General features: G+C 42.6%; 1 protein-coding gene across 2 annotated transcripts; it reads right to left on the bottom strand.

The window, feature by feature from the left end:
• Positions 1 to 6,762: 6,762 nt before the first annotated feature.
• LOC109764232 (cysteine-rich receptor-like protein kinase 44) lies at positions 6,763 to 11,501 on the bottom strand. Of its 2 annotated transcripts, XM_045229822.1 has the most exons (8): positions 11,308 to 11,501; positions 10,085 to 10,275; positions 9,749 to 10,007; positions 9,425 to 9,653; positions 9,197 to 9,347; positions 8,902 to 9,087; positions 8,708 to 8,790; positions 6,763 to 8,604 (listed from the first exon to the last, which is right to left on the bottom strand). In XM_045229822.1, the coding sequence occupies exons 2-8, from the start codon at positions 10,211 to 10,213 to the stop codon at positions 8,172 to 8,174; spliced, it is 1,470 nt and encodes a 489-aa protein (XP_045085757.1). In that variant the 5' UTR covers positions 10,214 to 10,275; positions 11,308 to 11,501; the 3' UTR covers positions 6,763 to 8,171. The 2 variants fall into 2 exon arrangements, with proteins under 2 accessions (XP_045085757.1, XP_073358614.1); XM_073502513.1 differs by having other exon boundaries at positions 10,085 to 11,496.
• Between the last annotated feature and the right edge of the window lie 12,175 nt (positions 11,502 to 23,676).

The following is a 23,676-nucleotide window of genomic DNA, read 5'->3' as shown; positions in this document are numbered from 1 at the left end:
ACAGAGCTTTAATTCATGGTAGACGAAAATCGCAGAATGGTGCATGTTGTGATTATCAAGTCATTGGCTTCCCAACGATTTAGTGCTATTGGGTCATTTGTGTAGTGTTTAACATGCCCATGGGAATCAATCATGTGATCCTGTGGCTTTCGTGTTGTTCAATTTGATGGATGTCCGGGAGTGGTTCTGGCTAGATGGGTAATTTATTCATCCATTGTTCTTGTTCTTATTTGTTTCTTATGGTGTTGCTAAGTGTACTCATAATTATTCACAATTACATGTAAATATGTTGTGCCATCCTTTAAGTTTATCATTTTTTTCCCACTGAAAACTGTAGGGCAATTATAACGCTGTCTTTTGTATTAGTTATGCGCTTATCCTGCTATGTAGGTATAGGAGTTACATATTTCGAATTCGTGCGTGTTAGTTACACAAGTAAGTTTTGCCTTACAAGTAACATGCTTTCTAGAATCTTGCTTCCTTTTTATCAGTTATTTTGCACTCCGTCTCACTAGAATCTTGCTTCCTTTTTGTAATGACTATGTATTCTGCTTATCTACCAATCTATGCATATTTCACACCTTCTTTTCTTTCATTGGATCTTACTCTCAAGTTGTCCAAGGTAATGATTTTCAGTATCTCACTGCCCTTAGGAGGGGCTCGTCACATTTGCTCCTGATTCCATGTTGCCATTTCTATACATTATTTTTGGTTAATCATTTTTTGTTCTTCTGACCAATGCCACTATTGGCAACTATCTTCAATGCTTTTCAAATGATGATAATTAAATAAACCTCCCTTGCAAAGATGGAAAAGACCATTTAATTGTTAATTAGAAGTTGGGAGAATATTGTAACCATTCGCTGGCAGGTTGATCAAAGAGTTGTCATCATGATTATTCGCTTATTTTAATATCAAACATTTTGAGGTATATCAATCATGGTAAGTTTCTTAGCCTCTTCACATTGCACGCATAATATCTGTTGCTTTCCTAGGAATATGATAAATCCATGACTTAGGATAAACACTAATATGTTGAGATCCCTACTTTTACTAATATCCTACTTCTACTGATGCCACTTTCAACTGATATTTATTCATGGCTTAAGATGAACGGTACGTTATGCATTGCATATGAACCATAATTTTGCTGCAGCTTTAGTTGATAATCGACAACAAAATATTTCTATAGTAATTTGTTGAATTCTGGAGTAAGCATGAAATGCATTTGCATGACCTGACATTCGCCAATGTGCTCCTATTTTTCAAATAGGCAGGAATGAAAAGGTGGTTCAGAATTGATGGATATTCTCCCCCATGCTTGTTTACATGTGGCCATGTTTGTTGCTTATATCTCCATACTTATATGTATTAATCAGACAGTTGCTCTTTTCTGTTTGTAGACAACTGGAGTGTGTCCTTTGCATTCACTGCACATCAGTGCAGTCCAAATATTATATGCAATCAAGGTGCATATTGGTGTATATTTTTCTTTTTCTCATATATGGAAATGATAATTCATGTAACTGACAAATGTTTCAGAAAAAACGGAAAATATTAAATATTATGAGTCAGATATCAGCTGCTGGTGTCAGGCAGTGGGCAAATGGAGAATGGAGACGATGACGCCGCGGTCCATGGAGCTGTTCGTGACGCACGATCACGCGGCGAAGGAGCAAGCAGATTCTCAGCTGACATGGTTGCAGCTGGAGGAACACCCCGCGTGGTTGAGCAGGGGCACACTTTTGAGAGGTTTGCTGATACTATTCTGTAGTGTTTGAGTTTGGTGGTGTCGAGGAAATTGAATTTTGATAGGTGTTTGCTTTGTTTGTTTGTGCTTGAAGGTTCGTGTACTTTGTGAGCACATTGGACATGCTGGAGATGGTGAATATATTATATGCTAAAATGTTTCATCTAGATGGGGCTAACAAACGTCAAACCTAACTCATGCCCACATATATCTCATGTAGTGAACTCTAGATGGAGCCTTGGTAATACTTTTGTGTGTGATATCCCACGTACTGAATTTTAAGCCTTCGAATGCTCTTGTGTCACATATCGCTTCTCTTTGTTAGCTTCATTTTCTTTTGGATTTGGATTGTCTAACTGAATTATGCTCTGTGCGACTCTAATCACATGTACTACTTCCTATAGTGAATCTGATTCTCTGTTGTATACTAACTGTATTGGTGCCCAGAGGGCCTGATATTTGTTCGTCGTCCGAACAATCTCACCTACTGACATATGGATTTCCTGACATTGATCTTGCCTCTAACTCAAGGCAGTGTTCATGTACACAAGTAACAGGCATAGTAGCGCAGAGGGCTGTGTGAGGAGGCGTCGGAAGGCATGTTAAACGAGTAATGAACTCTGTCCGACTAAGACATGTGCTGCTATGTAAAATGGACGCGCGTGACGAGTCGAGGCACTCAAAAGACAAGCGCGCACAGGAACGCTTCAGGAGGTGCGCCCCAGCCACTAGTAATGATATAAAAAGTGGTGGTCATTGTGCGCGCTTCTTAATTTCGGCCCTTCCCTTTATTTTTCTCGCACGAGTTCTTCCTTGAAGGTTGTTTTATCTGACTTGGCAGTTTCCGAGACGTGCGAGGCAAGCGCAGCAAATAGGAATCCTTTCTCGTACTTTGCCGTTTCGGAGACACCAGATAGGAATCTTTTCTCGGACCTTGCTGTCGCTGCATCAGGGCCATCAGGAGCAAGGCATATCGCCTGTAAAGGTGCTCGACGTCTTTCTCCAAGTTCGGCATGGCACCAGCTGCAACGACTAGCTCTGATGTCTTCACGAAAGTAGAAGTGAAATCCGTTCTCACGTATCTGATAAGATGCGACAAAAATGATGTTTATGGGTACGGGAAAGAGGGAGAACAAGTCTGATGTATAACGGCATGCTTATCATCTGAGAAACAAAAATCAGTACCTGGTATTCTCTTCCGTACTATTTTTTTCTTGTACTTGAATCACAGGCTGTTTTTCTAGAGTGTGCTCCTGTTCGTCTGAGTTCTTGAATAAAGAAAAAGCACAGCAAAAAAGGGAAAATCATGTTGCTGGTAAAAAAAATCATCCATTTGTACCAGGGAGCACAGTCAGCAGTGTGAAATATAATATAATACCTTGGCTATAGCTACACTTTCAGCATTATCGATCTTATTCAGTTCATTGACAATATCCGCTATGGTAGGCCTTTTCTCTCGGTTGAACTCCACACACCTAAACGCTATTTCAATGCATGTCATAACTTGCTCTGATATATGCGATGACATTGTTTCCTGCATCCGCTTTCTCCAGTTTCCATGTACCTGCAAAGGTGGAATACAGTGGCCAAACGTTCCATGGAAAGTAAGACGCAACAGGATTATCTTTGTGGAAAGGGGATTATTGTGCATGATACAAAATATCTTCCTTACATGCTCAAGAAATTCATGAGGACACATATGTTCACATTTGGAATAGCCCTCATATCCTGCCACTATCCGAATTATTATAACACCGAAGCTGAATACATCAAACTTTGGTGTGATTGCACGTCGATCGATGAATTCTGGTGGCATGTATCCCCTACATGACATATATTTAACACAATTATTCTTGCAATTTATTTCATAAATTAAGTTTATCATTAATATGAGATATCAACTTACATTGTTCCCATAAATTTGCTTGTGATATGCGTTTTTTCTGTTTGGAAAAGTCTTGACAAACCAAAATCTCCAATTTTCGGGACCAGGTTCTTGTCTAGCAATATATTCTCAGGTTTCAAGTCAAGATGATAAATAGAATCTTTGCATCCATTATGAAGATAATTTATTCCCTTGCTAACTCCCTTAATAATTTTGAAGCGTGTGTTCCAATCGAGTCCGCATGATTCATCTGTAGAGGCAAACATGCAGCGTATAGTATATATTACCAAGATGTAAGTCTAGGAATGTAAGAAGTACATAATTTTAGGAATCATTCTTCTCTAATGCAAACAATAGTATGGGCTAAGTAGAGCACAGTCATACCAGAAATATGCTTATCAAGGCTTCCACCCTGCAAATATTCAAAGCAGAGAATCCTTTCTTGTACACGGGCAAAAATATATTCACCATTGTACTTGAAGCGTTCATGTCCTAGACCATAGCAGTAGCCCACTAATCGGATGATATTTGGATGCTGGGCCCTCATAAGGTTATTAAATTCGTTCATAAATTGCTTGTCGTCAAGCCCAGGCATGTAGTGAAGCTTTTTGAGAGCAATCTCTTCTCCATCATGCAGTAATCCCTGTTAAAAAAATTATATGGCTTCTGGAAATGTGTGGTAGTACAATTATAACATATCTAAGCAATAATAACAATTACCTTATAGACCACTCCATACCCACCACGACCGATGACATGCTCCTCAGAAAAGTTATCTGTAATTTGTTTCAACAACTCGAGTGTAAACTCCCTTGTAGTTGCACTTGTATGTTGTATCTTGTTCGCCATGATATCCTATCTATATCTCCTGCTGAGATTGACTATGTCGAACATTTCATCTTTCTAATAACACCGAAAACATTTCACATAGTTAAGAGAGAGCGTACATAACTTGTATGTGAAATAGGCATGCTGCATAGTGCATACAATTTGAAGCATCATACGCTTAAGCTGATTGACAAGCGAAAGAAAGCTAAAGGTTTGTGAAAAGGGTGTGTGTATACCACGTGACATATGTGGTAAGCAATCCAAACAATTCAAAAGGAAAATGATGTGTGTATACAATTAGGTATGTCGTTTAAAGGTATCAAAATAGAAAAAATAGTACAACAAAGGACATCTCCTGGACATTCCCCTGGTGTTCTTCCTTCCTAGTCTCGAAAGGCTGTCAGCTAAGCTAGCTCACTATGGATAATCCTCGGGCCCCTACTACCTTTGGTAGACTTTGCGATTCACGCTGTCAGAAGAAACACAATATTTTCTTCTGGCACTCATCTTGCACAAACACTAGTACTATTTATGTGTTATCTGTGGGGATAGAGCTCTAGAGACAGGGGATCGCATGTTCGAGCTATATCTCCCCCGCAGAGTGCCAGCTCTGCATCGGATCAGCCCCTATAGCAGCTTCTGACTGCTATAAGTTGCCTTTTTCCCAACGAAATCATCATTTCAGATGCCTTGGCTATTTGGATTGTTCAGAAATAATCCGATTATCTTCCAAGGCATGCAACCAAGTGTTTATGGATGGAGGGCCAAATTTAAGGAGGAGATGAACTTGGTCTGCCTTAGATTCATCAAAACGAAATATTCAGGCATCCAACCGTGGACATACAGTCTTAGGTGCTTTGTTCCCATGATGAACCTCTAACATGGTCATAGCCTAGAGCGCGGGGGGGGGGGGGGGGGGGGGGGGGGGGGGGGGATAAATGGCACTGAGAACGTATATTGAACGGATCTGGCCGGAGCGAGATAGACGACGCGGCTCCCTGGTTGAAGGGAAGATAAATGGCACTGAGAACGTATATTGAACGGATCTGGCCGGAGCGAGATAGACGACGCGGCTCCCTGGTTGAAGGGAAGATAAATGGCACTGAGAACGTATATTGAACGGATCTGGCCGGAGCGAGATAGACGACGCGGCTCCCTGGTTGAAGGGAAGGGAAAGGGTCTGGCCGGATTGCGAGATAGACGACGCGGTTCGCTGGTTGATGGGAAGGGATCTGGCCGGAGGGCGAGACAGCGAACGCGGTTGCTATCTTTATCTTGCCCGCTCTGCAGAGCAATTATTTAGTCTACTTTTTTTTCATTGTTTTTTTTAGGGTCTTGTTCATTGTTTTTGAGATAGCTCATCACACATGTCAAGTGGACGCCACTACCGAAACGAAACTACTGTGCACACGATCAAAATTGTGCACGACGACCGTTTTGATTAACTTTAAATCAATTCTCAAATAAAAAAATTAACTTTAAATCATCATATGACTATGGGGCCTGGTCGTCAGGTGCACATGGCACAAAGGTTAACACTGTTATATCTGAACAGCTAAGTTTGATCGTTATGTCCGGAGGAACCCCACATGTTTCACTAAAATCACCAATGAAGAGGAACCCCACAGGCCTGATGGGTTAGATTTTCTCTACTCCCTCCGTTCACTTTTGTAAGTCGTTTCAGACAACTCAAAATGAGATGTTTTGCACATTGTCTGAAATGTCTTCAAGGTCTTATAAAAATGAACAGAGGGAGTAGCTTGCGGGGATGGGTTGGTGGTAAATTAGGATTAGAGGGCACTGACCAGTGGGGCAACACGGTTAGGTTCATCTTACAGATCACTAATCGAAACTACTGTACACTAAACGAAAGGGATACATGGATGCAATTTTTTGTTTTGCATGAATAAGCCGCCAACCATCGTCCATGTAGCAGTGCCCAACGCTGATTGATCGCCTTTAGATGCTACTCGCGAATTTGATTCTGACTGGTTAAGTAGTTTGTTCCCGCGGAATTACCTTACGTACTATGTTCTTCCGCATGATTTACGTACGACAAGAGAGGGGCTTGGTTTCTTTCGCTATGGCCCACAATGGCATATTAGGCTGACGTACTACCAAACATGTGTATGTAATTTTGAGAAGAACCGTGCTATACGTGCGACAATTCACGTACGAATTCTGTCCGACGGAGCAGATCAAACCGTATGTCAGTTGGACTCGAAGTCAGCGAAGGCTGAATGTTGCATCGTACCAAATCGGACAAGCCATAGTTTTTTTGGGGGGAGGGGGGGGGGGGGGGGCGAATGGCTGGTGCTCTGCCTTTGCATTATAGTACTAGATAAAGAATGTACAAGAGTTTAAGGTACAAAAGGGATAACCTCAGTCTGGTTCAGGAGGGGGTCTACACAAGGCTACACGTAAATGATTTAAGTCTGACGCAATTAAGGAGACAATCTCGTCAGCAGTCGAAGAGATGTGCTTGAAGACCCGCCGGTTACGTTCATTCCAAATATTCCACGCAAAATACATGACTTGTTGGGCGTTCTGCTTGGGGCCATTGCTGTGGTGAGCCCACCAATCCTGAGCAGTGAGGAAGTGCATGTTGTTGAAGCTTGCAGCAGCATTTTGACTGGGTTGCAGGGTGCAGTGCAGCTTGAAACAAACTTCAGAAGTGAAGGGGAAGTGGCAAAATAAGCGAGCCGCAGTTTCAGCAGTCTGATCACAGAGAGAACATCTGTCGGCAATGTCACAGCGTCTGGCTCGCAGCCGATAGGTAGGGGGAAGCCTGTTCTGCGCCAACAGCCAAGTGAAGAATTTCACTTTTCCTTCAGACTTGATATGCCATATTTTGTCCAGGGCAGGTCGGTTGATGGAGCCCAAGAACTGGAGGTCGTATGCCGAGGATGCAGAGTAATGATTTGATGATGAGGTCTTCCAGCAGATTGCATCAGGTTCATCGGTGAGGTTGACTTGCTGAATATGTTGCCAGAGGGAAAAGAAGCAGTGAAGGTCTGTAGTTGTTGTCAGCCGCTGCAGCCGTCTCATCCAGTTGCCATTGGCTAGCGCAGCTGCAACCGACGCATTCTTCCTCCGCACGAGCTTGTATAGGTTGTGTGCAATGTTCTTGGGGGCTGAACCATTTAGCCAGGAGGAGGACCAAAATTTGGTTGATCTTTTATTGCCAAGAGTGATCGAAGTTGCAGTGTTGAACAGGGCAAGGTCAGTAGCAGAGCATGGCATTTGGGAGCTGATCCAAGGTCGCGATGGACTGGTCCAAGAGTTCCAGAGCCAGCGAAGCCGGAGGGACCGGCTGAAGAGCTCCAGGTTCTTGATGCCCAGGCCCCCAAATCTTGTCGGGGAACACACTTGTTTCCAATTCACTGCACAATGGCTTCCAGCAGCTTCGTCCTCGCCACGCCAAAGGAACCCTCTCCGTAGCTTGTCAATGCGTTTGATCAGCCACTTGGAAGGGGCAAACATTGTAAGGTAGTAGGTGGTGATGGAGGTGAGCACTGCATTGATCAGAGTTATGCGCCCAGTCTTGGTGAGCATGTGCCACCTCCCCTGGCGAACGTTCGCCAGTTAGGAGGGTCCTAACCGAAACCATCTCAAAAGTACCCTAAAACAACCATCTCAAAAGCTCTGACTTGTACTACTGTCAAGTAGTAATTGCTACCGCCTTCTGTCAGCCCTAGCCCTAAGTCGTCATCGCGCCCGCTTCTTTTGGCCATTCCCTTTCTTTTTCGCGCCGGAGGTCTTCCTTGGAAGTTGCTGTTTCTGACTTCGAAGGTTCGGAGACATGCCAAACTCAGAGGCCCAGAAGCGCGCCAGAAAGGAATCAACGGTATTGTCCACCTGATATGAGAGGTCATTTACTTCCTCGGTCCAGAGCTTAACCACAGAATCCAGCTGCTGGTCCTGTGGCACCTCGGCCACCTTGTGCAGGGCAGCTTGCATGCCCACCAGCTCGTTGTAGACGTACTCTACGTCTTTCTTGCAGTCCGCATGAAGGTAATTGTACTCGTCGCTGAGGAACTCGAGCAGCTTGGGGAGCAAGGAGCCCATGGGGCCAGCTGGGAAATCGACCAACTCAGCCTGATTCTCCACGAGAGTGGAAATACGATTTGTTCTCGCGTATCTGGTAAGATGCATGGAAATGTAGTTATGGCCGGGTATATATGGGTAAGAATAAGTCCCATGTACAACTGCATGATTGTCATGTGAGAAACGAAAATTAGTACCTGCTATCGTCTTCTGTACTCTCTTTTTTTTGTTCTTGAATCTCAGGTAGTTTTTCCAGAGTGTGCTCATTTTCTTCTGTGTTCTTCAATAAGGAAAGGCACAACAAAAGGGAAGTCATGTTGCAGGTAAAAAAAAAAATCATCAATAGAAACAAGGGAGCACAGTCAGCAGTGTAACAATATAAATATAATACCTTGTCTGTAGCTGAACTTTCGGCATTATCAATCTTATTCAGTTCATCAATAATACCCGCTATGGTAGGCCTTTTCTCTCGGTCAAACTCCACACACCTTAATGCTATTTTGATGCATGTAATAACTTGCTCTGATGTATGTGATGACATTGTTTCCTGCATCCGTTTTCCCCAGTTTTCATGTACCTGCAAAGGTGGAACACAGCGGCAAAAGGTGGCATGGACAGTTAGACACGACAATCATAATCTTTGTGGAAAATGGGTTACTGTTCATTATGCAAAATATCTTCCTTACATGCTCAATAAATTCTTGCGGAGGCATATGTTCACATTTGTAATAGCCATCATATCCCGTTACTATCTGAAGGATTATAACACCCAAACTGAATACATCAAACTTCGATGTTATTGCTCGTCTATCGATGTATTCTGGTGGCATGTATCCACTGCATGATATATATCGACCACAATTATTTCTGTATTTTCTTATTAATTGATTATTTAACATGAGGTATGAACTTACACTGTTCCCATAATTTTGCTTGTGATATGGGTTTGTTCTGACCGAAAAAGTCTTGACAAACCAAAATCTCCAATTTTTGGGAACATGTTCTTGTCCAGCAATATATTCTCAGGCTTCAAGTCAAGATGGTAAATAGAATCTTTGCATCCATTATGAAGGTAATTTAGGCCCTCACTAACTCCCTTAATAATCCTGAAGCGTGTGTGCCAATTGAGTCCGCAGGATTCATCTGTAGAAATATGCAGTGTATTACCAAGATGTAAATTTACGGATTATTTTCTACATGCAAAACAATAGTATGGGCTAAGTAGAGCACAATAATACCAGAAATATGCTTGTCAAGGCCTCCACCCTGCAGGTATTTGAAGCAGAGAAATCTTTCTTCTACTGGGGCAAAAATATATTCACCATTGTACTTGAAGCGTTCATGTCCTAGATAATAGCAGTAGCCCACTAACTGTACAATATTTTGATGCTGGGCCCTCATAAGGTTATTAAACTCATTTGTAAATTGTGTGTCGTCAAGCCCGGGCATGTAGTGAAGCTTTTTGACAGCAATCTCTTCCCCATCATCCAGTAATCCCTGTTCAAAAAAATTCATGGGTTCTTGCAACGTCTGGTAGTACAATTACAACATATGTAGGCAATAATATCAATTACCTTGTAGACTACTCCATACCCACCACGTCCAATGACATGCTCCTCAGAAAAGTTATCTGTAATTTGTTTCAACAACTCGAGTGTAAACTCCCTTGTCATCGCACTTGTATGTTCTAAATTGTTCGCCATGTTTGCAATCTATATCTCCTGCTAGGATTGACTAGGTTGAACGTTTTATCTTCCAAATAACACTGAAAATATTTCACATGGTTAAGAGAGAGCATACATGAATAACCTGTATGAAAAACAGACATGCTTCATATAATTTGAAGCATAACATAGCTATAGATTTGTGAAAAGGATGTGTGTATGTAGTTGCGTATAAAGGTGTGAAAATATCAAAGGGCCCGAGGCTGAACTTTTATTACTCCCTCCGTAAAGAAATATAAGAGCGTTCTCTTATATTTCTTTAGAGGGAGTACTTATTAGTAGGAAGGGGAATACAAGAGTGCTTATAATCAAGCAATGCTTGGACTGAAAAGAAACAGAGCAAAATCTCTGATAAGAGAATACTGCACAGGTAACACCACAGCACTACAAATACCCCGCAGGAGCTTCACGGCAGAGTCGCAATGATGCAGCGAGCCGCACGCCAGGCCTGGACGTTCTCTGTAATGAGGTCCAGGACATGCTCGGTACCAGCAGCAGTTTGATCAAAGATCCCGCGTTCTGCTCCTTCCAAATTCTTCAGTGAATAAGGATGGTAACCGTGTCAATCAGTTTGCAAAGGCATGTTCCAGGTATATCTCCCCAGACCAGAGTGCCAGCTCTGCCTCGGATCAGCCCCTATAGCAGTTTCTAACTGCTATAAGTAGTCTTTTTTCATGGAAATCATCATTTTAGATGTCTGGGCTGTTTGAATCGTCAGAAATCATTCAATTATCCTCAAAGGAATTCAACCAATTGTTTATGGATGGAGGACCAAATTTAAGGAGGAGATGAACTTGGTCTGCCTTAGATTCCTCAAAACGAAATATTCAGGCATCCAACCCGTGGATAGACAATCTTAGGTGGCTTTATTCTCATGTACTTCTAGCATAGCCTAGATTACCTGTAGACTGGAGCATTTAGATCACTATTTTAGAGAAAAAGAAGTTGACGAAAGGAAAAACAGGACAGGTAACGCGCGAACTTGATGCTGTAGCACAGGGCAGAGAAAATCAACGGAAGCAACTAACCTGCCGGCTTTCTGGGTGAGAGGGGGGGGGGGGGGGGGGGGATACCTGGACTCAGCCGAAGAACTGCTCGCCGGAGAACGTACATGGAATGGATTTCGCTGGAGAGCGAGATGGATGACGCAGCTCGCTGGCTGACGGGAAGGGATCTGGCCGGAGAGAGAGATAAACGACGCGGCTCGCTGGCTGACGGGAGGGGTCAGGCTGGAGAGCTAGATAGACGACGCGGCTTGCTGGTTGAGGAAAGGACATGTTCGGAGTTGGAAAGGACGCGGCACGGCAGGAGAGCGAGATTTTCCCAACCTACCCCACTATCTCTGACTCCAAGATAAATAGAAACCCGTAAAAAGAAATCATAAATGATAAGTGCCACACAATTTAGGCGCGTGACACTCCCGCCCTGACGTTTTCATCGCAATTTCAATCGGATAAGGATGGCAAATTTCAATGACACACGATAAGTTTATGTCAAAAATAGACTGAAACATGAAGTTGCCATACTTGTCAACTAAAATTGTCATTCTCGCGTAACTAAATTTGCCATAAAAACGTTCGGAGTTGTCATGTGCTCGTATCTGACGTGTAGCATTTATAAGGGTCCAAAAAGTTCAATTGCCTTCCTTCATCACCAGTAAATACACAAAACTATCGGCTCAAACCGCCAGCAACTGTCTAAACCGTGCTGTCTGAACGTGTTTCGCCATCCAACATGGTCCGGCATCGATCCGCCAACTGATTCGGATCTATTTTTCCACGAAAACCGAAAACAAAGTGGGAGGGCTTTGCGGTCGCCCGGACCGCTGCCATGCCCGTTTCCGACAAGTCTGGCCCACCCAAAACCCTCTCCCTCGCCCGTGCGTGTTCCCGTCCGACGTCAGGTGCCCGCATTCATGCCGCTGTAGAGCAGCCACTTCACATTGACGCTAGCCCAGAGCGGGCGTGACCTGTCATTGGCGGCAGCATTGAAGCCTCGCCGGCTGAGGGCGCCACCCGTGGTGTGTCCCCGGTGTCCACACCTGACGCCTGCTCAATGTCGGAGATACTTTTATCGGACGGGACAGGACAAATATCTACAACGCCTATTCAATGCCCGTTCGTCCTTCTGCCACCATTAAACAGGCTCGTTGGCCGAGGAACCAACTCCACCGCTCGCGCATTGACGCACCCGGACACTTGGCCTCACCAGAAACCGCTATTTAAGGGCGGCCACACAGACATCCGCCATGATCGCGGCCAGGAACGCGTTGTGGGAGATCCTATCGACGGAGCAGAATCACGAGGTGGCTGCCCTTGTGGCATCCACGCAGAACCGCCATTCCAAGCGGATCGAGGTCGGCATTCCGGCCAGCTCGCCTGAGGTGTTCGACGACGACCCAACGATGGAGACGTGTTCTGACGACGACTCCGTGATGGAGCTTGCGCCTGTGCATGTTGGCTTCATCATGGAGCAAGCGCAGACGCACTTCACTCCTGCCATGGAAGAGGAGGAGCCTGCCAGCGCCTATTTCGGTGTTTCGATAGGCGCAAGAGGAGCAACGGTATAACATGTTCCTCCTCGAGCAGCATCGGCTAGCGGAGGGCCAAATCTATGTAGAGAGGAGGTCGTGGCTACAACGAACGCACGAGCGAGGACGCCGTGGCTGACATGGCCGCGGCAAACCCCAACTCCGTCGCGGAGCAGCGGGCACTCTACGAGGCTTCACGTGCTCAAGCCGACGTTTGCAACGCAGAGGTGGCGCAGCTGGACACGTAGGTGGTCCCGCTAGTGCAGGCGATCGATGACGAGAACACCGTCAGTTGTGCATCCTACGTGCTGCCACCGAACTTTCGGGGGTGCATGTGGCAGGAGGACAGTGATGACCCGTCCACGTCCACCGGCGACGGACAAGTCGCAGACTCCGACGACGATGAGTAGGGCATGCCAGGCAGTGGGGGCTCCAGTACCAAATGGGTTGGTCCATCTCCCATTTTCTACTCTTCCTAGCTGGCGATCGCACCTTCTCTTCACAGATTTTGCTAATCGCTGCTCATGGAGATGGCAGATAAAGCATGTGATCGTTGATGCGTAATACAAAGGAAGTGAACGATAGCCGATGACGTAGGCTAGATTTAGGTCCGCCCGCAAATTTTTAATGAAAAATATCCAAAATGTAATGAATGTGCTCTCGTTTAGATGGAAATCATCTGGTTTGCATGTAATTCGTCCGGTTGAAATCCGGTTTGAAATGTATGCGGCTACGGTTGGATGACTGCCTCCCACATTAGTGTCTCCAGACTGGTCCCTGATACATCTCCAACGTATCTATAATTTATGAAGCATTCATGCTATTATATTATCTGTTTTGAATGTTTATGGGCTTTATTATACACTTTTATATTACTTTTGGGACTAACCTACTAACCGGAGGCCCAGCCCATATTGTTGTTTTCTTGCCTATTTCAGTGTTTCGAAGAAAAGGAATATCAAACAGAGTCTAAACGGAATGAAACCTTCGGGACAGTTATTTTTGGAACGGAAGCAGTCCAGGGGACTTGGAGTGCACGTAAGGGAAGCAACAAGGAAGCCACGAGGCAGGGAGGCGTGCCCTACCCGCTGGGCGCGCCCCCACCCTCGTGGGCCCCTTGTGGCTCCTTTGACCGACTTCTTTCGCCTATATATGTCCATATACCCTAAAAACATCGGGGAGCACAATAGATCGGGAGTTCCGCCGCCGCAAGCCTCTGTAGCCACCAAAAACCAATCGGGACCCTGTTCCGGCACCCTGCCGGAAGGGGGATCCCTCACCGGTGGCCATCTTCATCATCCCGGCGCTCTCCATGACGAGGAGGGAGTAGTTCACCCTCGGGGCTGAGGGTATGTACCAGTAGCTATGTTTTTTATCTCTCTCTCTTGTGTTCTTGAGGTGATACGATCTTGATGTATCACGAGCTTTGCTATTATAGTTGGATCTTATGATGTTTCTCCCCCTCTACTCTCTTGTGATGAATTGAGTTTTCCCCTTGAAGTTGTCTTGTCGGATTGAGTCTTTAAGGATTTGAGAACACTTGATGTATGTCTTGCCGTGCTTATCTGTGGTGACAATGGGATATTCACGTGATCTACTTGATGTATGTTTTGGTGATCAACTTGCGGGTTCAATGAACTTATGCATAGGGGTTGGCACACGTTTTCGTCTTGACTCTTCGGTAGAAACTTTGGGGCACTCTTTGAAGTACTTTGTGTTGGTTGAATAGATGAATCTGAGATTGTGTGATGCATATCGTATAATCATGCCCACGGATACTTGAGGTGACATTGGAGTATCTAGGTGACATTAGGGTTTTGGTTGATTTGTGTCTTAAGGTGTTATTCTAGTACGAACTCTATGATAGATCGAACGGAAAGAATAGCTTTGTGTTATTTTACTACGGACTCTTGAATAGATCGATCAGAAAAGATAACTTTGAGGTGGTTTCGTACCCTACAATAATCTCTTCGTTTGTTCTCCGCTATTAGTGACTTTGGAGTGACTCTTTGGTGCATGTTGAGGGATAGTTATATGATCCAGTTATGTTATTATTGTTGAGAGAACTTGCACTAGTGAAAGTATGAACCCTAGGCCTTGTTTCCTAGCATTGCAATACCGTTTACGCTCACTTTTATCATTAGTTACCTTGCTGTTTTTATATTTTCAGATTACAAAAACCTATATCTACCATCCATATTGCACTTGTATCACCATCTCTTCTCCGAACTAGTGCACCTATACAATTTACCATTGTATTGGGTGTGTTGGGGACACAAGAGACTCTTTGTTATTTGGTTGCAGGGTTGTTTGAGAGAGACCATCTTCATCCTACGCCTCCCACGGATTGATAAACCTTAGGTCATCCACTTGAGGAAATTTACTACTGTCCTACAAACCTCTGCACTTGGAGGCCCAACAACGTCTACAAGAAGAAGGTTGTGTAGTAGACATCAGTCCCCCCGATCCGTGGCAGGATGCGATGTCCGGTTTGCGGATCAGCGTTGGAGATGCCCTTAGTTAACATTCCCTAAAACTACTTTTTAGGGGTTATTTAGTTTGTGACACTAGTAGAAAACATGGCTTTGGTTCGGCCAGAAAAGAGCATTAATCCCGGTTGCATTATGAACCGGGACTAATGTGAGCATTAGTCCCGGTTCGAGCGGCTAGGGCACCGTACAGGCATTAGTCCGGTTTAAATGGGACCTTTAGTCCCGGTTGGTGCCACGAACCGGGACTAAAGGGTGCGATGCCCATTAGTACCGGTTCGTGGCACCAACCGGTACTAAAGGTTAGACCTTTAGTCCCGGTTCGAGCCACCAACCGGTACTAATGGGGTTTGAGGCATTAGTACCGGTTCGTGGCACGAACCGGTACTAAAGGTCCCATTTTCAAACTCTCCCCCCCTGTGGATCGCCTTTTCAGTTTTGTAAAAAGCAAAAGAAAATGATAAAAACTTCAAAAATTAAAATCCTTCCAGATGTAGTTATGTTACTACATGTACTAGTTAGGAAAATTTAAAAACTTAAATTTGGACATGTTTTGCAAAAAGTGTAGGGAAAATGTAAAACGGCTATAACTTTTGCATACGATGTCAGAAAAAAAACGTATAATATATCAAAATGTTCAGCACGAAAATCCGCATCCGATTTTGACGGCCTACGACCTGTTTGCAAATTTTTTGAATCCTCAAATTCTAAAAGGGAAAAAGTTATGCTCAAATGTCAGTTTTTTTTGATTTTTTGTTAAATCTAGTCAAACTATGGTCAAACTACTTATTCAAGAAGAATTAGTGTTACTAAATAATTATTGAGAATATTAGTGTTACTAAATAATTATTTCAGTTTTTTGTATTTTGGTCAAATCTGGTCAAATTGTGGTCAAACTATGGTCAAACAATGGTCAAACTAATTATTCAAGAAATATTAGTGTTACGAAATAATTATTTCGGTTTTTTTTGAATTTTGGTCAAATCTGGTCAAACTCTGGTCAAACTACTTATTCAAGAAATATTAGTGTTACTAAATAATTATTGTTTTTTAGAACAATAGTTTCAAACTCAAACAGTGAAATGTGTGACTTCATGCTCAAGCTAAATTCCTGAGGGTTAATAGGATTGACATCTTACTATTGTCAGGAAAACAACAAGTGCAGACTTGGAAACGAGGGAGAGCAGAACCCGGAAGTTAAGCGTGCTCAGGCTGGAGTAGTGAGAGGATGGGTGACCGTCCAGGAAGTTAGATGATTTGGAATGATGAGGGGTGATTAGAGATTAGAGGTTAAATTGAGCAGTGATGAGAGGTGATTAGAGATTAGAGGTTAAAATAATTCAGAAATTTGAAAATCAAAAAAATTTCAAAACTTTTTTAAAAAAAATCATGAAATTTCCTTTAGTACCGGTTCGTGTTACCAACCGGGACTAAAGGTGGACCTACAGGCAGCGGCCACGTGGAGGGCCTTTAGTCCCGGTTCGTGTAAGAACCGGGACTAAAGGGGGAGGCTTTAGTAACGACCCTTTAGTCCCGGTTTCAGAACCGGGACTAAAGGCCCTTATGAACCGGGACTAAAGGCCCTTTTTCTACTAGTGTGACTAAGGTTGACTTAAGTTGCCACACCTGAGAGCATCTACAACCACATATAACTAATATGGGTTGCCATACGCTCGCGGACGCGGCCGGGTGATGGCCTGCAAGTGCATAGGGTTTACTTGTAGCTTTTTCGAAGTAAGAATATTGAACCCACAGGGAGCACATGAACGAGCCTTTTGTCTCTTGTAGTGTTCAAATAGTAGTGCATGCAAGTTAAATAGTATATAATGGAAGTGGTGTAGCAAATAGTGAAGTAAATTGTAGCGGTAAAATAAAGTAACATGAGACGTGAGTGAAAGTTGTTGAAATCGATAGGACTAAGGGCATGTCCTGCAACGCCCCAGCTTCTGCAAAACTTCTCGAATCTGGCTTCTCGCGTGGCTTCTTGATACGTCTCCAACGTATCTATAATTTTTTATTGTTCCATGCTATTATGTTAGCCGTTTTGGATGTTTATGGGCTTTACTAAGCACTTTTATATTATTTTTGGTACTAACCTATTAACCGGAGGCCCAGCCCAAATTGATGTTTTCTTGCCTATTTCAGTGTTTCGAAAAAAAGGAATATCAAACGGAGTCCAAACGGAGTGAAACCTTTGGGAGAGTTATTTTTGGAACGGAAGCAATCCAGGAAACTTGGAGTAGACGTTAGGGAAGCTTCGAGGTGGCCACGAGGGTCAGGGGCGCGCCCCCCACCCTCGTGGGCCCCTCGTGGCTCCCCTGACTGACTTCTTTCGCCTATATATGTCCATATACCCCGAAAACATCCAGGAGCACAATAGACCGGAAGTTCTGCCGCCGCAAGCCTCTGTAGCCACCAAAAACCAATCGAGACCCTGTTCCGGCACCCTACCGGAGGGGGGATCCATCACCGGTGGCCATCTTCATCATCCCGGCGCTCTCCATGACGAGGAGGGAGTAGTTCACCCTCGGGGCTGAGGGTATGTACCAGTAGCTATGTTTTTTATCTCTCTCTCTCTCTCTCTCTCTCGTGTTCTTGAGGTGATACGATCTTGATGTATCGCGAGATTTGCTATTATAGTTGGATCTTATGATGTTTCTCCCCCTCTACTCTCTTGTGATGAATTGAGTTTTCCCCTTGAAGTTGTCTTGTCAAATTGAGTCTTTAAGGATTTGAGAACACTTGATGTATGTCTTGCCGTGCTTATCTGTGGTGACAATGGGATATTCACGTGATCTACTTGATGTATGTTTTGGTGATCAACTTGCGGGTTCAATGAACTTATGCATAGGGGTTGGCACACGTTTTCGTCTTGACTCTTCGGTAGAAACTTTGGGGCACTCTTTGAAGTACTTTGTGTTGGTTGAATAGATGAATCTGAATTGTGTGATGCATATCGTATAATCATACCCACGGATACTTGAGGTGACATTGGAGTATCTAGGTGACATTAGGGTTTTGGTTGATTTGTGTCTTAAGGTGTTATTCTAGTACGAACTCTAGGATAGATCGAACGGAAAGAATAGCTTTGTGTCATTTTACTACGGACTCTTGAATAGATCGATCGGAAAGAATAACTTTCAGGTGGTTTTGTACCCTACCATAATCTGTTCGTTTGTTCTCCGCTATTAGTGACTTTGGAGTGACTCTTTGTTGCATGTTGAGGGATAGTTATATGATCCAGTTATGTTATTATTGTTGAGAGAACTTGCACTAGTGAAAGTATGAACCTTAGGCCTTGTTTCAGATCATTGCAATACCGTTTACGCTCACTTTTATCATTAGTTGCCTTGCTGTTTTTATATTTTCAGATTACAAAAACCTATATCTACCATCCATATTGCACTTGTATCACCATCTCTTCTCCGAACTAGTGCACCTATACAATTTACCATTGTATTGGGTGTGTTGGGGACACAAGAGACTCTTTGTTATTTGGTTGCAGGGTTGTTTGAGAGAGACCATCTTCATCCTACACCTCCCACGGATTGATAAACCTTAGGTCATCCACTTGAGGGAAATTTGCTACTGTCCTACAAACCTCTGCACTTGGAGGCCCAACAACGTCTACAAGAAGAAGGTTGTGTAGTAGACATCAAGCTCTTTTCTGGCGCCGTTGCCGGGGAGGTGAGTGCTTGAAGGTATATCTTTAGATCTTGCAATCGAATCCTCTAGTTTCTTGTTTTATCACTAGTTTAGTCTATAAAATAAAACTACAAAAAAATGGAATTGAGTTTGCCTCATATGCTTCATCTTTTTAATATCTTTCGTGAGAATGATGGAAAGAAAAATTGTGCTCAAGTGCTAGAAGAAGAATGCATTAAAATGTTTGGTACTAGATCTTTGTATGATGAGCGTGATTGCAATGTTGTTAGTATGAATTCCTTGAATATCCATGATGCTAATGATATGCAAAGCCACAAGCTTGGGGATGCTATGTTTGATGAAGATGATATGTTTAGTCCCCCAAGTTTTGATGAGAATATTTATTATGATGAAAGCATGCCTCCTATTTATGATGATTATATTGATATAACTGGGTTTGGAAGAGTGTCAACTTTAGGAAGTAATGATCCCACTATTTTGGAGGATGTTGAATATTATTGTGATAATTATGAAAGTGGATTTGGAGAGGTCATGACTTTATTTAGTGATGAATCCACTATTTTGGAAGAGGTTCCAATTGATTATGAGAACAAAGTTGCTATCTATGATGATTATTGTGATGACTTGTATGCTATTAAGAATAATGATAACCATGAAACTTGTCATCATGATTTTAGTTTTCAATTGGATTATGCCTCACATGATAATTATTTTGTTGAGTTTGCTCCCACTACTATTCGGAATAAGAAGAATTTTGCTTATGTGGAGAGTAGTGAATTTTCTATGCTTGTAGATCATGAAAATAATGCTTTATGTGATGGTTATATTGTTGAATTCATTCATGAAGCTACTGAAAATTATTATAAGGGAGGAACATATGCTTGTAGGAGTTGCAATAATATCAAGTTTCCTCTCTATGTGCTTAAAGTTTTAAAGTTATGCTTGTTTTGCCTTCCTATACTAGTTGATTATTGTTCCCATAAGTTGTTTGCTCACAAAATACCTATGCATAGGAAGTGGGTTAGACTTAAATGTGTTAGTAATATGTTTCATGATGCTCCCATTATGTCTCAATTCTTATCTTTTATGTGAGCATCATTGTCATCATCATGCCTAGCTAGAAAGGCATTAAAGAAAAGCGCTTGTTGGGAGACAACCCAATATTTACCCTTATTGTTTTTGTGTGTCCACATGATTATGCTACTGTAGTAATCATGTTTTATAGCTTTTGTTTCAATTAAGTGCCAAGTAAGACCTTTAGGATAGCTTACGGTGATAGTTGTGTTGATCCTGCTGAAAATCAGAAACTTTTGCATCCAGTAAATTAGTTTTGATAATTCTCAGAAACGTGATTTTGATCTTATTCTTTTTGCTATGGATTGGTACACCAATTGCTCAGGTTTTGGAGTTCTAGAAGTATACGTTTGATACAGATTACTACAGACTGTTCTGTTTTTGACAGATTCTGTTTTCTATGTGTTGTTTGCTTATTTTGATGAGTCTATGAGTAGTATCGGAGGGTATGAACCATAGAGAAGTTGGAATACATTAGATATTACACCAATATGAATTTAGAATGAGTTCACAACAATACCTAAGTGGTGGTTTTATTTTCTTATACTAACGGAGCTTACGAGTTTTCTGTTGAGTTTTGTGTTGTGAAGTTTTCAAGTTTTGGGTAAAGATTCGATGGACTATGGAATAAGGAGTGGCAAGAGCCTAAGCTTGGGGATGCCCAAGGCACCCCAAGTTAATATTCAAGGACAACCAAAATCCTAAGCTTGGGGATGCCCCGGAAGGCATCCCTTCTTTCGTCTTCGTTCATCGGTAACTTTACTTGGAGCTACATTTTTATTCACCACATGAAATGTGTTTTGCTTGGAGCGTCATTTTATTTTATTTTGTTTTGCTTGCTGTTTGAATAATATCCCAAGATGAAATTCTTAAATGTTAGAGAGTCTTCACATAGTTGCATAATTATTCGACTACTCATTGATCTTCACTTATATCTTTCGGAGTAGTTTGTCATTTGCTCTAGTGCTTCACTTATACCCTTTTAGAACACGGTGGTGGTTTTATTTTGAAGAAATAGATGAACTCTCATGCTTCACTTATATTATTTAGAGAGTCTTTTATAACAGCATGGTAATTTGCTTAGGTATAATAAAAACTTTCATAGAAAGTGCATTGAACACTATGATCAATTTGATGCTCGATAAATGTTTTGAGATATAAAGGTGGTAATGTTAGAGTCATGCTAGTTGGGTAATTATGAAATTGAGAAATACTTGTGTTTAAGTTGGCAAGTCCCGAAGCATGCACGTATGGTAAACGTTGTGTACCAAATTTGAAGCATGAGGTATCTCTTTGATTGTCATCCTTTGTGTGGAGGTCGGGATCGCGCGATGGTTAACTCCTACCAACCCTTCCCCTAGGAGCATGCGTGTAGTGCTTGGTTTTGATGGCTTGTAGATTTTTGCAATAAGTATGTGAGTTCTTTATGACTAATGTTGAGTCCATGGATTATACGCACTCTCACCTTTCCATCATTGCTAGCCTCTTCGGTACCGTACATTGCCCTTTCTCACCTTGAGAGTTGGTGCAAACTTCGCCGGTGCATCCAAACCCCGTGATATGATACGCTCTATCACACATAAACCTCCTTATATCTTCCTCAAAACAGCCACCGTACCTACCTATTATGGCATTTCCATAGCCATTCTGAGATATATTGCCATGCAACTTTCCACCGTTTCATTTATTATGACACGTTTCATCATTGTCATATTGCCTTGCATGATCATGTAGTTGACATCGTATTTGTGGCAATGCCACCATGCATAATTTTTCATACATGTCACTCTTGACTCATTGCCCATCCTAGTACACCGCCGGAGGCACTCATATAGAGTCATATTTTGTTCTAGTATCGAGTTGTAATCCATGAGTTGTAAATAAATAGAAGTGTGATGATCATCATTATTAGAGCATTGTCTCTTGAAAAAAAAGAGAAAGGCCAAATGTAAAAAAAAGAAAGGCCAAATAAAAAAAGGAAGAAAGGCCAAATAAAAAAAAGGAAGGCCAAAAAAAAGGGGGACAATGTTACTATCCTTTTCCACACTTGTGCTTCAAAGTAGCACCATGATCTTTATGATAGAGAGTCTCTTACTTTGTCACTTTCATATACTAGTGGGAATTTTCATTATATAACTTGGCTTGTATATTCCAACAATGGGCTTCCTCAAATGCCCTAGGTCTTCATGAGCAAGCAAGTTGGATGCACACCCACTTAGTTTCTTTTGTTGAGCTTTCATACATTTATAGCTCTAGTGCATCCGTTGCATGGGAATCCCTATCCTTGCATTGACATCAATTGATGGGCATCTCCCTAGCCCGTTGATTAGCAGCGTCAATGCGAGACTTTCTCCTTTTTGTCTTCTCCACACAACCCCCATCATCATACTCTATTCCACCTATAGTGCTATATCCATGGCTCACGCTCATGTATTGTGTGAAAGTTGAAAAGGTTTGAAAAGGTTAAAGCATGAAACAATTGCTTGGTTGAAACCGAGGTTGTGCATGATTTGGATATTTTTGTGTGACGAAGATGGAGCATAGCCAAACTATATGATTTTGTAGGGATGAACTTTCTTTGGCCATGCTATTTTGAGAAGACATAATTACTTATTAGTATGCTTGAAGTATTACTATTTTTATGTTAATATGAACTTTTATCTTGAATCATTTGGATCTAAACATTCATGCCACAATAAAGAAAATTACATTGAGAAATATGCAAGGTAGCATTCCACATCAAAAATTCTGTTTTTATCATTTACCTACTCGAGGACGAGCAGGAATTAAGCTTGGGGATGCTTGATACGTCTCCAACGTATCTATAATTTTTTATTGTTCCATGCTATTATATTACCCGTTTTGGATGTTTATGGGCTTTACTAAGCACTTTTATATTATTTTTGGGACTAACGTATTAACCGGAGGCCCAGCCGAAATTGTTGTTTTCTTGCCTATTTCAGTGTTTCGAAGAAAAGGAATATCAAACGGAGTCCAAACGGAATGAAACCTTCAAGAGAGTTATTTTTGGAACGGAAGCAATCCAGGAAACTTGGAGTAGATGTCAGGGAAGCTTCGAGGTGGCCACGAGGGTTAGAGGCGCGCCCTACCCCCTGGGCTTGCCCCCACCCTCGTGGGCCCCTTGTGGCTCCCCTGACCGACTTCTTTCGCCTATATATGTCCATATACCCCGAAAACATCCAGGAGCACAATAGATCGGGAGTTCCGCCGCCGCAAGCCTCTGTAGCCACCAAAAACCAATCGGGACCCTGTTCCGGCACCCTGCCGGAGGGGCGATCCATCACCGGTGGCCATCTTCATCATCCCGACGCTCTCCATGACGAGGAGGGAGTAGTTCACCCTCGGGGCTGAGGGTATGTACCAGTAGCTATGTGTTTGATCTCTCTCTCTCTCTCTCTTGTGTTCTTGAGGTGATACGATCTTGATGTATCGCGAGCTTTGCTATTATAGTTGGATATTATTATGTTTCTCCCCCTCTACTGTCTTGTGATGAATTGAGTTTTCCCCTTGAAGTTGTCTTGTCGGATTGAGTCTTTAAGGATTTGAGAACACTTGATGTATGTCTTGCCGTGCATATCTGTGGTGACAATGGGATATTCACGTGATCTACTTGATGTATGTTTTGGTGATCAACATGCGGGTTCAATGAACTTATGCATAGG

The sequence above is a fragment of the Aegilops tauschii genome, chromosome 1 (genome assembly GCF_002575655.3).
Source record: "Aegilops tauschii subsp. strangulata cultivar AL8/78 chromosome 1, Aet v6.0, whole genome shotgun sequence".
Lineage (NCBI taxonomy): Eukaryota > Viridiplantae > Streptophyta > Magnoliopsida > Poales > Poaceae > Aegilops > Aegilops tauschii.
This window is presented reverse-complemented; position numbering and strand designations above follow the sequence as displayed.